We start from the raw sequence: 13,326 nt of genomic DNA, 5'->3' as shown, positions 1-13,326 counted from the left end.
TGGAAGGGGCCAATTCGATTGGATATTGAAAATTCTTGTACCAGTTTTGAGATTTAAAAGCTATTTGAGGGCAACCAGCCTCCTACTTACATCCATTTCTCCCAAAAGACATCCGGTAAAATTTATAGATAACCATTTAGTTGAACTTTGATAAAAAGTCCAATAGCTGTGCCTCTGCGGATTATATGACCCCGGCTGCCCCACAGGAAAGTACTGCAAGTTTTGAAATATGCCCATTGTTTACGTATAGCATTAGTTATTGTAAGTGTGGCCATATGTGTTGATTTTTAGTCAAGGTCAAGGGTATTAAGGTGAAAACTTCCGGTGGTGGTGAACTAATTCAAAGCACAATATGAGTTTGCAGATTGTCAAATAAACATATATCAGGACCGGCTTAAGCTATTAAGTTAAAATTTTCAGAACATGACGCAGGAAATTTTTAATTTGCAAAAAGTCAATATGCACAAGATACTTTTACTGAAAGTGCTACTGCTACCACTATTACTATTACTACTACTACTACTGCTTCTAATACTATTACTACTAAAACTATGGGACCACAACTGAAACGTCTCTTGCACCTTCTAAACACCAGAATGTAATTTGCACTTTACATTTCCTTTTTTTGAGAGTAATGAATTCGAACAACAAGTCTAGGGCAAGATCTGATTCTAAAAAGATAATTATAATTTAAATACAGTTATAATTTAAACATCGCAAGTTAATTTATAACTATCGTTTTCGATACGATAGATTTTTGTTCCAATCGTTTGAGACATAAATCTGTCGTTGTAATAAAACAAGAACACTTTAATTCTGAACATTTGTTTTAAGTAATATGATAAAAACAAACAAAAATAATATCTATTAATCAATCAAATAAAAATTACGCTGTTTCACCTGGTTATAAACACTTATTGTGCTCTACCGACAAAAATGATTCTAAATCAGAAAATCTGTTTCCATGACTTACTTGGCACTTTTGTGGTAGTAGGGGTCGTTGCCATACTTGGTAAAGTCGTTTTTTTGGGTGTGGTTGTGGTGGTGCTGGTACTCTGTGCTAGTGCTGGTGTTGCTGTAGTTACGACTAGGAGAAAAAGAACATACTCTTTATATTGAGTGATATTAAAAGTATCCTTCAGTATCAGACAGTGGCAGCATGGGACTTAAACTTTGGCGACGCATTTACCTCACTCTAGTAGATTATTTACCGAAGCTTTTTAAGATAATTGTGAAGTAACTATTGGCTAGCACAACTTAACTTCCATTCGAAAGTTAATTTTTTGTTTATTCCAACAGCAGAACTAAATTACGAATTTTTTTTTTCTAGGAATCAGAGGCAACCTCATAGCGTTGATTATACTAAAGGTCAAAAGACTTCAGTGTTTTATAGTTATTTTTTTCAAAGGCAGTTCTCATGAACACTTAGATAGTTCCATATAAATATGGTTCATATTTCTGATAATACAAAGACATAACAAATATGCAGAACTTGGTAATTGCTTATTAGATTTTCCATTACAATTGATCTTTCAACCTACAATGGATATAAATAATTTATCATTACAAAAGATTTTTCAACATAACCTCCTTCAGTCAAAGATTATTTCTCCATGTTGGGTTTCCATCCTTTTAGACTACTAATTTTAGGGAAATCTAGAAATACGTTCAACCATCTTAAACGTCCACAAGTACAGCTCCTTCACAGTCATAGATAACAGTTGCAATAACCATGTTGGCAAAAATCTCAAGTATTTTTGGAATGACCCTCGTATTATCAGATTTTGCGGTACCAGGTAGGTAAATTCAGACCCAGAAGGTAGAGTTGAAAATAAGAATGACAAAAATGTAAAATTGCTTTGGTAGTTCATTAAAAATAAATAATCGAAATTTCTATGGTTCGAAGTCAGATTATACGGTATAATTCACAAGACGTTTTGATAGATACAGAAAACATACTTAGGTTTTGACACCTTGAAAATCTTCTTTAGGAAAGTAATTACTTCTAGAATACCAGGAAAGTCAATGCGCGACACTAATCTTAAAAGTTAATTCGTAGTGTCCAGTCTATTTTTAACGTTTTCTATTTTTAGTGTGCAGTCTTTTTTTGGCGTGTTTGGTTTCTTAATAGTTCACAAAAATTCGGAACTACACTGGATGAATCAGGAAGATTTAACCTATATATTATTTGTATTTCTTATCCAGGAACAATTGAATACTAAACTTAGAGAGTTTAAAATTTGACACTCCAGAAGATAGATAGAATAACTTTAGGAAAACAATTTGTTTTCCTTGGATAAAATTGGCAAGGATCTGGACGATGCAGCTAGACGGCGTAATAGTACAATATTGTACTGGCATATTAATAAATTGAGAGGGAGTAGTAAGCCTGGAGGAATATTTGTTTTGTGAGGAATATTTATCAACCATACTAAAAGGATAAAAAAAAATAATAAGGCCCCAGGTGCTGATACTGTGTTAAATTAGTTTCTTAAATATTGTGGCTCCGATGATAGAAATATTAGTTATTGAAGATTATGAATATGATTTTTAAAAAGGACAAGTACTAAGTGATTTCAAACAACTGTATGGGAAAGGTGATAAGAGTGAGTGTGTTAATTATCAAGGCATTGGCGTGTTCTCTGTTGGTAGCAAATTACTTAGTAATACGACACTATTTAAACTGAAAGATGCTGAAGACAAAAGGATGATAGAAGAATAGTGGATTTTTAGAAAGGGTAGATGACGTGTTGACTGAATTTCTATTCTTAGATAAATATTTAAGAAGTGCCTCAGTGATCGAACACCTTCTGTTCTGAGTTTCATATATTATGAAAAAGTTTTCGATTATGTTGGTAGAAGAGCTTTAGTGAAGGTCTTATCCTTGTATGGTATACCATACAAATACATTAAATTGATTAGTCGTATTACGAAGACAACGCTACTGCGGCTTAGGCAGGAAATGAAGTTAGCATAAGGTTTCTTATTATATCAGGATATCAGCAGGGTTGGGTTCTATCCCCCTTTATATGGATTATTTTTATGGACTTTGTCTTAAGGAGCATAAGAAAGAGAATGGGTGGTCAAGGAATAAACGGGGAGGATAAACTTCCCTGGATTTATATTATGATGATGACTTATGCACCCTAGACGAAAGTGGGACAAAAATGAATGAGCCTTTAGAGGTTTTGCGAGTTTGGGGTGCTGGAATAGGTTTGAACATTAATGTTAAGAAGAATAAGTTGCCAAGGCTGGGAATAAGTGACAATGAAAAGGTGACTTTGCCATTGAAAGGATTGATCAGGTTGACAGCTATACTTGACTTGGTCGTATTAAATGTAAGGACAGTTGGGGCAGTGAAAATGTAAAAAGAAGAATAGCCAAAGCTCAGGCAATGAGCCTTTAGAGATTTTGCGAGTTCTGGGTGCTGGAATACGTTTGAACATTAATGTTAAGAAGACTAAGTTGTCAAGGCTGGGAGTAAGTGACAATGAAAAGGTGACTTTGCCTAACGAAAGGATTGATCAGGTGGACAGCTATACTTGACTTGGTCGTATTAAATGTAAAGACAGTTGGGGCAGTGAAAATTTAAAAAGAAGAATAGCCAAAGCTCAGGCTTTTGTTTTCACAGTTGAAAAAGGTTTGGAAGAATAGGAAGATAAGTCTGCATATAATGAAAGCTGCAGTGATGACCGTGGTAAACTATAGTTCTAAGGCATGGGTGCGGATGCAGTAGATGAAGGTTAGCTAGATGTTTTCCAGAGAAATTACCAATGGATTTTTATGGTTACCCATTTTACCCAGTTGACTGACCGTATTTCATACAGTAGACCTTACGAAGAGTGAGACTAAATCCCGCTTTTTAGGGCTATAATGGGGAAAATATTGAAATGGCTTGGGCACGTTCTGCAGATGAAGGATGACAGATTGTCAAAAATTGTTTTTTTGGCTAGCTGTGTAGGGCTAGGCGGAAAACAGGTTGTCCAAGGATGAGGTGGGAGGGTGTCATAAAGAAAGATTTAAGCAAAATGGAAACTCTCTAGGAGGGTGTAAAGAGCAAGGCTTTAAATTGATAGGGATGAAGAAGGAGCGTGCCTACCTGTATTGGCTTCAGGTGACTCGATTTGGCGTTTAGTTGTTAGTAGTAGTAGTTGTAATTGATAGTATTAAAGTATTTGAAATGTCTGAAGAATATAGTCCGCAGACTACAGAAAAGTTTTTTTCAAACCACCAGATATCCCCATAGAGTGAATAGTTTCTAACGATTTTTGCACACTAAAACCCACAATGAGATGAGTATGTCCGTTTTAAATACATATGATTATATGCTTATCAACGTCTTACCACTAATATTTAATTGAAGCAAAACAAAAAAAGTATAAAAAAAATTGCTTACCTTCTGAAGTAGTTATCACGGGCAGAATGACTACTTCTGGTACTGTTGTTGTCACACGTGTTGTCGTAGGAGTCGTTAATGTAGTTGACTTAGTAGTAGGAGAAGTTTTTGTTGCAGAAGATGTTGTTGTAGAACTTGTAGTTGTAGAGGATATTGTTGTTGTTGGAGATGTTGTCGTAGGGGATGTAGCAGTGGAGGAAGCTGGTGTAGTTGGAGTTGTTGTTGTTGAAGGAGTTGTTGTTGTAGGACTTATAGTCGTAGTAGTTGGGGTGGTTGTCACGGATGTAGTAGTGGGGGTTGTTGTTGTTGTTGTGGGAGTTGTTGTTGTAGAATAAGTAGTTGTAGGGGTTGTAGTGGTAGGACTTGTAGTCGTAGTGGTTGTCACAGAAGTTGTGGTGGGAGTCATAGTTGTAGTAGATGTAGTACTAGAGGCTGTGGTTGTTGTAGCAGTTGTTGTTGTAGAAGACGTAGTGGTAGGAGTTGTAGTTGTAGGAGATGTAGTAGTAGCTGTTGAATGTAGTAGTAGCTGTTGAATGTAGAAGTAGATGTAAAAGTGATGTAGAAGCTGTTGTTGTTGTTGGAGTTGTTGTTGTAGAAATTGTAGTCGTGGAAGATGTTGTCGTAGGGGATGTAGTAGTTGAGGATGTTGTTGTAGTTGAAGTTGTTGTTGTTGTTGGAGACGTAGTTGTAGGAGTTGTTGTTGTTGTAGGAGAGGCAGTTGTAGGAGTTGTAGTTGTAATAGTCGAAGTAGAAGTTGATTCCGAAGTTGTTGTCATAGTGGTAGAAGATGTGGTAAGTTCGTCAGCTAAAAAATAAAATATATTAGACTGAAAACTTTTCAAGTATAAGAAAACTTTACCTCATAAACATAAAATGTATGTATTTTTTTCATTAGGTTCGAAATGGATCTCTTACGAAAAAAAAAAGTTTTTCAGAGAAAATAAGATAGCTGCGTACAACCAAATAATTAAAAAAAAATTAAAGTTAAAGTGAACAGAATTTACTATTAATAAACACCCTAAAACAAGGCCTTATCCGGCCTTGGGGCCGGTTTACTCGGTTTGAACCCCCCCCCCCCCGAAATTTTGACCGAGCCAAAAACAAGTCGAAAATTAGTAAAACCTAGGTAAAAATTAGTCGAAAACCATCCCAGGTACATTATTAGAAAAGTTTTAGATCACCAGTAAAAATTTGACACTATTAGAATATCCAGAGTAGGAAGAAACGAAAGATAAGTCTGCGAACCAAGCTTAGAATATTGGAAGCTGCAGTGATGACAATGGTCAACTATGGTTTGGAAGCCTGGGCGCTCCGAAAAACAGAGGAAGTTTTGCTAGATAGTTTTATCATGGGAAGAGGTTTTTGAAATCCCCCTTCACCCCAAACTCAAAATTGTCTAAAATCCTACTCTAGAGGCTTTTTCAAATATTTCTAAAGCGCTAAGACATAGAGCACTACAAACATCAGAATCAACTTTAGAGGACAAGTTTTATCATGGGAAGATGCTTTAGAAATCCCCCTTTGCCCCAAACTCAAAATTTTCCAAAATTCTACTTTAGAAGCTTTTTTAAATATTTGTAAAACGCTATGACATAGAAGAGCTACAAATATCAGAATCGACTTAACAGGACAATTTATGTCATGGGAATATGTTTTTGAAATCATTCTTCCCCCCAAACTCAAAATTTTCCAGAATTCTACTTTAGAAGCTTTTTTAAATACTTCTAAAGCGCTAAGACAAAGAGCACTACAAATATCAGAATCAACTTCAGAGGACAATTTATACCATGATAAGATGTTTTTGAAATCTCCCTTCCCCCCAAGCTAAAAATTGTCCAAAATTCTACTTAAGAAGCTTTTTTTTAAATACCTGTAAAGCTCTAAGACATAGAGCGCTACAAACATCAGAATCGACTTTAGAGGACAATTTATGTCATGGGAAGATGTTTTTGAAATCCCCCCTTCCCTGCAAACTCAAAATTTTCCCAAATTCTACTTTAGAAGATTGTTAAATATTTCTAAAGCACTAATAGATAGAGTGTTAAAAAAATCAGAATCAACTTTAGAGGACAAATTATGTTATTGGAAGATGTTTTTGAAATCCCTCTTTGCCCCAAACTCAAAAATTTACCAAAATTCTACTTTAGAAGCTTTTTTAAATATTTATAAAGTGCTAAGACATAGAGCGCTACAAATATCAGAATCGACTTCAGAGGACATATTATATCATGGGAAGATGTTTTTGAAATCCCCCTTCCCCCCAAACTCAAAAATTTCCAAAATTTTACTTAAGAAGCTTTTTTAAATATTTGTAAAGCGCCAAGACATAGAGCGCTACAAACATCAGAATCTACTTTAGAGAACAATTTATGTCATGGGAAGATGTTTTTTAAATCCCCCTTCCCCCCAAACTCAAAGGGGGGGAGAGACTATTATAATGTACTATAGATGTAAGTGCCAAAAAAAGCTATGGAAAGTAATTACTCGGAGTTCTTAACTCCAGCATGTGTCTATGTGCACTCGTAACTTGCTCTGGCCTGTATCTCTGTGTCCCTAATGATAATATTTTTTGTACAGATCGGATAAAAAGGAAAAAATTCGATAAAAAAAATAAAAAAAAGTGCAAACAGCCTAATAAGGAAATAAATAAAATTTTGTGAAAAACTGCAAAATTGTAGAAAAAAAGTAGGAAGCAAAAAGAAGCTTCCTCAAGAAGAAGCTCTTTTAAGAAGCTTTCTCAACAGAATAAGTAAGTCCAGTTTGAATTTTAAAGTGATAATCTAATTGCATTTGTGAAATGACAGATAGAAATGACATATGAGTTGTTCTTTCCATATATCTTTACAGAAGTATTTGATCTGGAGCAGTCAACGCAGAGTCTATCTCTGTACTCGAATTAGTTACTAAAATGCTCAGAAACAGTAGCTGAGATTAACTTGTAAGGATTGACCATATTCTTACCAATTTCAAACAATAAATTGCTTATATATAATTTTTAGAAATACCGGATTTGAAAACCCCTTCCCTCTCCCTTAAAAATTACTGACTTACAAAAACATAACAAAGATGCATATTAACAAATTTTATACTTTTTTAAGTTTTTTTTCTGAAAACTTTCAAAGATTAAAATCTGTTGATTGCCAAAGACAGCTCCACCTTAAAGGTGGAGTTATATGTTTAATAACCATCAAACATAACCATCATTACCAACACACAACATCCAACAAACATAACAAACAACCATAAAACAATATAACTATCAAACACAACAAACATAAAAAAAAAACTATGTTAATTTCCCAAGGGATGTCACAGGAATTCCAGTTGAAAAGGAATAGGGCAGCGCTTGAAAGCTGAGGTGAGATGCACTTGATGTAATTGATGGGATACTACTTTTGTTTACATATATTAATTAAAAAAAAATTTCCACAAAATAAGTTTTCAAATAAAAGTAAAGAACTTCATTACACAAAAAATGAGCAAAAATAAAATCTAATAGTCAACCAAGCAAGAAAGGACCACAAATCAGCATCGATAAATAAATTAAACCCAAAACAAACAGAAATTACAATAAATAACCGAGTCAAACTCAAAACGAGCAGAAATTAACATAAGTTGGGCTCAAAACCCCTATGCCATTCCAGGGCCAGAACATAATTTGCACTTTACGGAAAAAAATATGAATGAATGTGCATTGTCAATTTAATATACATATACTGATATTTAGTGATCAAAATGTTCATATTATTTGATTTATTAAGGTTATAAAAATAATAAAATTTATATTTTTTCTTTTAATTTTTTTTAACTTTAATGTAAAAAGCGAAGTATTGACTAGGGGGTGAACCCCCTCATATATGTAATAGTTTCTGTTTGTTTTAAGTTTTAATATTGCTTCTTACTTTCAGTTGGAAAAAAACTTGTTTTTTTATTTAATTTCTGATCTTTTTTAAATAATGCAGGAAAATCTGGCGCCCCCTTCATAGAAATGTCCCTTCCCCCAAGGAAATATCATCCATGGAAAGATTCTACCCCATAGGCCCTACTCTGACCCCCCTCCCTACCAGAAAAATCCCTGTTGAAACGTCTGTGTACTTCCCAGAAACCAAAACTATATGTAAACAATGGGCAAAGTTTATAACTTGCAGCCCTTCCCCCGGGAACAGTGGGAGATTAAGTCCTCCTTAAATAAATATTAATTTCGACTATGCTGAACAAAATGGCTATGTCAAAATTTTGATTGGGTCACTTAAAAAGGGCACTAGAACTTTTAATTTCCGTTCGAATGATCCCTCTCATGATATTCTAGGACTAGTGGATCGATACGATCACCCCTGAAAAAAAAAATCATAAGTGATCTTTCTTCTGGCAAAAAATACAAAATTCCACATTTTTGCAGATAGGAGCTTCAAACCTCTGTAGTAGGGTTCTCTGATACGCTGAATCTGATGGTGTGATTTTCATTAAAGTTCTATAGCTTTTATGGGTTGATTCCCCTTTTTTTCAAAAATAAGGGAAATTTTCTCAGGGACATAACTTTGAATGGGTAAGATTAAACTTGATTACTTATATATTTAAAATCAGCATAAAAATCTGATTTTTCTGATGTATCTATTGGTATCAAGAGTCCGTTTTTTAGAGTTTCTGTTAATATTGATCCGGGTCGCTCCTTACTTACGGTTCGTTACCACGAACTGTTTTTTTTTTTTACCATTGCACTTCGTATAGAAGAAGTTAGCATTAAAACTATGGAAAGGGCCGATTCAAGTGGATATTTATCAGGGCAACCAGCCCCCTTCTTACGCCCCTTTCTTCCAAAAGACATCCGGTAAAAAAATTTTGATAGCCATTTTGTTGAACTTAGTTTGCAAGTATAGTAGCTGTGCTTATGCAGATAATATAACCCTAGCGTCCCCACGGGACAATACCGCTAGTTTTGAAATTCGCCTTGTCCTTACGTCGTGCATTATTTACTGTGATGTTGACCAAGGGGGTTGATTTTTGGTCACTCTTAATAGTAAAGAGCAAAGGGGACTAAAAGCGTTATTTTTTTTTTTACTATAGTACTTCGCATGGAAGAAGTTAGCATTGAAACTATGGAAGGGGCAAATTCAATTGGATATTGAAAATTCTTGTGCCAGTTTTTAGATTTAAAAGTGATTGGAGGGCAACCACCCTCCTTCTTACACCCCTATCTCCCAAAAGCCATCCGGTCTATATTTTTAGATAGCCATTTTGTTGAACTTAGTTTAAAAGTCTATTAACTGTGCCTCTGCGGATTATATGACTCCAGCAGCCCCACAGGAAAGTGCTGCAAGTTTTGAAATTTGCCCATTGCTTACGTATAGTATTAGTTATTTTGAGGGTGGCCACATGTGTTGATTTTTGGTCACTTTTCAAAGTAAAGATTGAGGTGGACTGAAAGCGTTATTTTTTTACCATGGTACTTCGTATGGAAGAAGTTAGCATTGAAACTATGGAAGGGGCCAATTCGATTGGATATTGAAAATTCTTGTACCAGTTTTGAGATTTAAAATTGATTGGAGGGCAACCACCGTCCTCCTTACACCCATTTCTCCCAAAAGACATCCGGTAAAATTTATAGATAACCATTTAGTTGAACTTAGATAAAAAGTCCAATAGCTGTGCCTCTGCGGATTATATGACCCCGGCAGCCCCACAGGAAAGTACTGCAAGTTTTGAAATTTGCCCATTGTTTACGTATAGCATTAGTTATTGTGAGTGGGGCCATATGTGTTGATTTTTGGTCAAGGTCAAGGGTATTAAGGTGAAAACTTCCGGTGGTGGTGAACTAATTCAAAGCACAATATGTGTTAGCAGATTGTCAAACGAACATACATCAGGAACGGCTTAAGCTATTAAGTTAAAATTTTCAGAACATGATGCAGGGAATGTTTAATTCGCTAAAAGGCAATATGCGCACGCTACTGTTACTGCAAGTACTACTGCTACCACTATTACTATTACTACTACTACTACTGCTTCTAATACTATTACTACTAAGACTATGGGACCACAACTGAAACGTCTCCTGCACCTTCTAAACACCAGAATGTAATTTGCACTTTACATTTCTTTTTTTTTAGAGTAATGAATTCGAACAAAAAGTCTAGGGCAAGTTCTGATTCTAAACAGATAATTATAATTTAGATGTAGTTATAATTTAAACATCGCAAGTTAATTTATAACTATCATTTTCGATACGATAGGTTTTCGTTTCAATCGTTTTAGTCATAAATCTGTTGTTCTAATAAAACAAGAGTACTTTAATTCTGAACATTTGTTTTAAGTAATAGGATAAAACAAACAAAAATAATATCTGTTAATCAATCAAACAAAATTGCGCTATTTCACCTGGTTATAAACACTTATTGTGCTCTACCGACAATAATGATTCTAAATCAGAAAATCTGTTTCCATGACTTACTTGGCACTTTTGTGGTAGTAGGGGTCGTTGTCAAACTTGGTACAGTCGTCTTTTTAGGTTTGGTTGTGCTTGTGCTGGTACTCTGTGCTAGTGCTGGTGTTGCTGTAGTTACGACTAGGAGAAAAAGAACATACTCTTTATATTGAGTGATATTAAAAGTATCCTTCAGTATCAGACAGTGGCAGCGTGGGACTTAAACTTTGGCGACGCAATTACCTCACTCTAGTAGATTATTTACCGAAGCTTTTTAAGATGATTGTGAAGTAACTATTGGCTAGCACGACTTAACTTCCATTCGAAAGTTAATTTTTTGTTTATTCCAACAGCAGAACTAAATTACGAAATTTTTTTTCTAGGAATCAGAGGCAACATCATAGCGTTGATTATACTAAAGGTCAAAAGACTTCGGTGTTTTATAGTTTTTTTTTTTTCAAAGGCAGTTCTCATGAACACTTAGCTAGTTCCATATAAATATGGTTCATATTTCTGATAGTACAAAGACATAACAAATATGCAGAACTTGGTAATTGCTTATTGATTTTTCCATTACAATTGATCTTTCAACTTACAATGGATATACATAATTTATCATTACAAGAGATTTTTCAACATAACCTCCTTCAGTCAAAGATTATTTCTCCATGTTAGGTTTCCATCCTTTTAGACAACTAATTTTAGGGAAATCTAGAAATACGTTCAACCATCTTAAACGTCCACAAGTACAGCTCCTTCACATTCATAGATAACAGTTGCAATAACCATGTTGGCAAAAATCTCAAGTGTTTTTGGAATGACCCTCGTATAATCACATTTTGCGGTACCAGGAAGGTAAATTCAGACCCAGAAGGTAGAGTTGAAAATAAGAATGACAAAAATGTAAAATTGCTTTGGTAGTTCATTAAAAATAAATAATCGAAATTTCTATGGTTCGAAGTCAGATTATACGGTATAATTCACAAAACGTTTTGATAGATACAGAAAACATACTTAGGTTTTGACACCTTGAAAATCTTCTTTAGGAAAGTAATTACTTCTAGAATACCAGGAAAGTCAATGCGCGACACTAATCTTAAAAGTTAATTCGTAGTGTCCAGTCTATTTTTAACGTATTTGGTTTCTTAATAGTTCGCGAAAATTCGGAACTACACTGGGTGAATCAGGAATATTTAACCTATAAATTATTTGTATTTCTTATCCAGGAACAATTGAATACTAAACTTAGAGAGTTTAAAATTTGACAATCCAGAAGATAGATAGAATAACTTTAGGAAAACAATTTGTTTTCCTTGGATAAAATTGGCAAGGATCTGGACGATGCAGCTAGACGGCGTAATAGTACAATATTGTACTGGCATATTAATAAATTGAGAGGGAGTAGTAAGTCTGGAGGAATATTTGTTTTGTGAGGAAGATTTATCAACCATACTAAAAGGATAAAAAAAAATAATAAGGCCCCCGGTACTGATACTGTGTTAAATTAGTTTCTTAAATATTGTGGCTCCGATGATAGAAATATTAAGTTATTGAATATTATGAATATGATTTTTAAAAAGGACAAGTACTAAGCGATTTCAAACAACTGTATGGGAAAGGTGATAAGAGTGAGTCTGTTAATTATCAAGGCATTGGCGTGTTCTCTGTTGGTAGCAAATTACTTAGTAATACGATACTATTTAAACTGAAAGATGCTGAAGACAAAAGGATAATAGAAGAACAGTGGAGTTTTAGAAAGGGTAGAGGACGTGTTGACTGAATTTCTATTCTTAGATAAATATTTAAGAAGTGCCTCAGTGATCGAACTCCTTCTGTTCTGTGTTTTATATATTATGAAAAAGTTTTCGATTCTGTTGATAGAAGAGCTTTAGTGAAGGTCTTATCATTGTATGGTATACCATACAAATACATTAAATTGATTAGTCGCATTACGAAGACAACGATACTGCGGCTTAGGCAGGAAATGAAGTTAGTAGAAGGTTTCTTATTATATCAGGATATCAGCAGGGTTGGGTTCTATCCCCCTTTATATGGATTATTTTGATGGACTTTGTCTTAAGGAGCATAAGAAAGGGAATGGGAGGTCACGGAATAAATGGGGAGGATAAACTTCCGTGGATTTATATTATGATGATGATTTATACACCCTAGACGAAAGTGGGACAAAAATGAATGAGCCTTTAGGGGTTTTGCGAGTTCGGGGTGCTGGAATAGGTTTGAACATTAATGTTATGAAGAATAAGTTGCCAAGGCTGGGAATAAGTGACAATGAAAAGGTGACTTTGCCTAACGAAAGGATTGATCAGGTTGACTGCTATACTTGACTTGGTCGTATTAAATGTAAAGACAGTTGGGACAGTGAAAATTTAAAAAGAAGAATAGCCAAAGCTCAGGCAATGAGCCTTTAGAGGTTTTGCGAGTTCTGGGTGCTGGAATACGTTTGAACATTAATGTTAAGAAGACTAAGTTGCCAAGGCTGGGAGTAAGT

At 34.7% G+C, this 13,326-nt stretch overlaps 1 protein-coding gene across 1 annotated transcript in view; it reads right to left on the bottom strand.

The window, feature by feature from the left end:
* Positions 1-549: 549 nt before the first annotated feature.
* The window catches only part of LOC148941053 (uncharacterized), a 47,308-nt gene continuing 34,531 nt past the window's right edge, over positions 550-13,326 (bottom strand). The window contains exons 5-8 of the mRNA XM_089105152.1: positions 10,845-10,958; positions 4,397-5,167; positions 974-1,087; positions 550-671 (exon numbers count right to left, since the gene is read on the bottom strand). Of these exons, the coding sequence (XP_088961278.1) occupies positions 550-671; positions 974-1,087; positions 4,397-5,167; positions 10,845-10,958 (1,121 nt within the window). The remainder of the gene's footprint in view (positions 672-973; positions 1,088-4,396; positions 5,168-10,844; positions 10,959-13,326) is intronic.

Source organism: Artemia sp. Qi Xiang Cuo, chromosome 19 (genome assembly GCF_049724085.1).
Source record: "Artemia sp. Qi Xiang Cuo chromosome 19, ASM4972408v1, whole genome shotgun sequence".
In the NCBI taxonomy this organism is placed as follows: domain Eukaryota; kingdom Metazoa; phylum Arthropoda; class Branchiopoda; order Anostraca; family Artemiidae; genus Artemia; species Artemia sp. Qi Xiang Cuo.
Note: the sequence above shows the minus strand (reverse complement) of the source record. Positions and strands in the feature narration are given on the sequence as shown.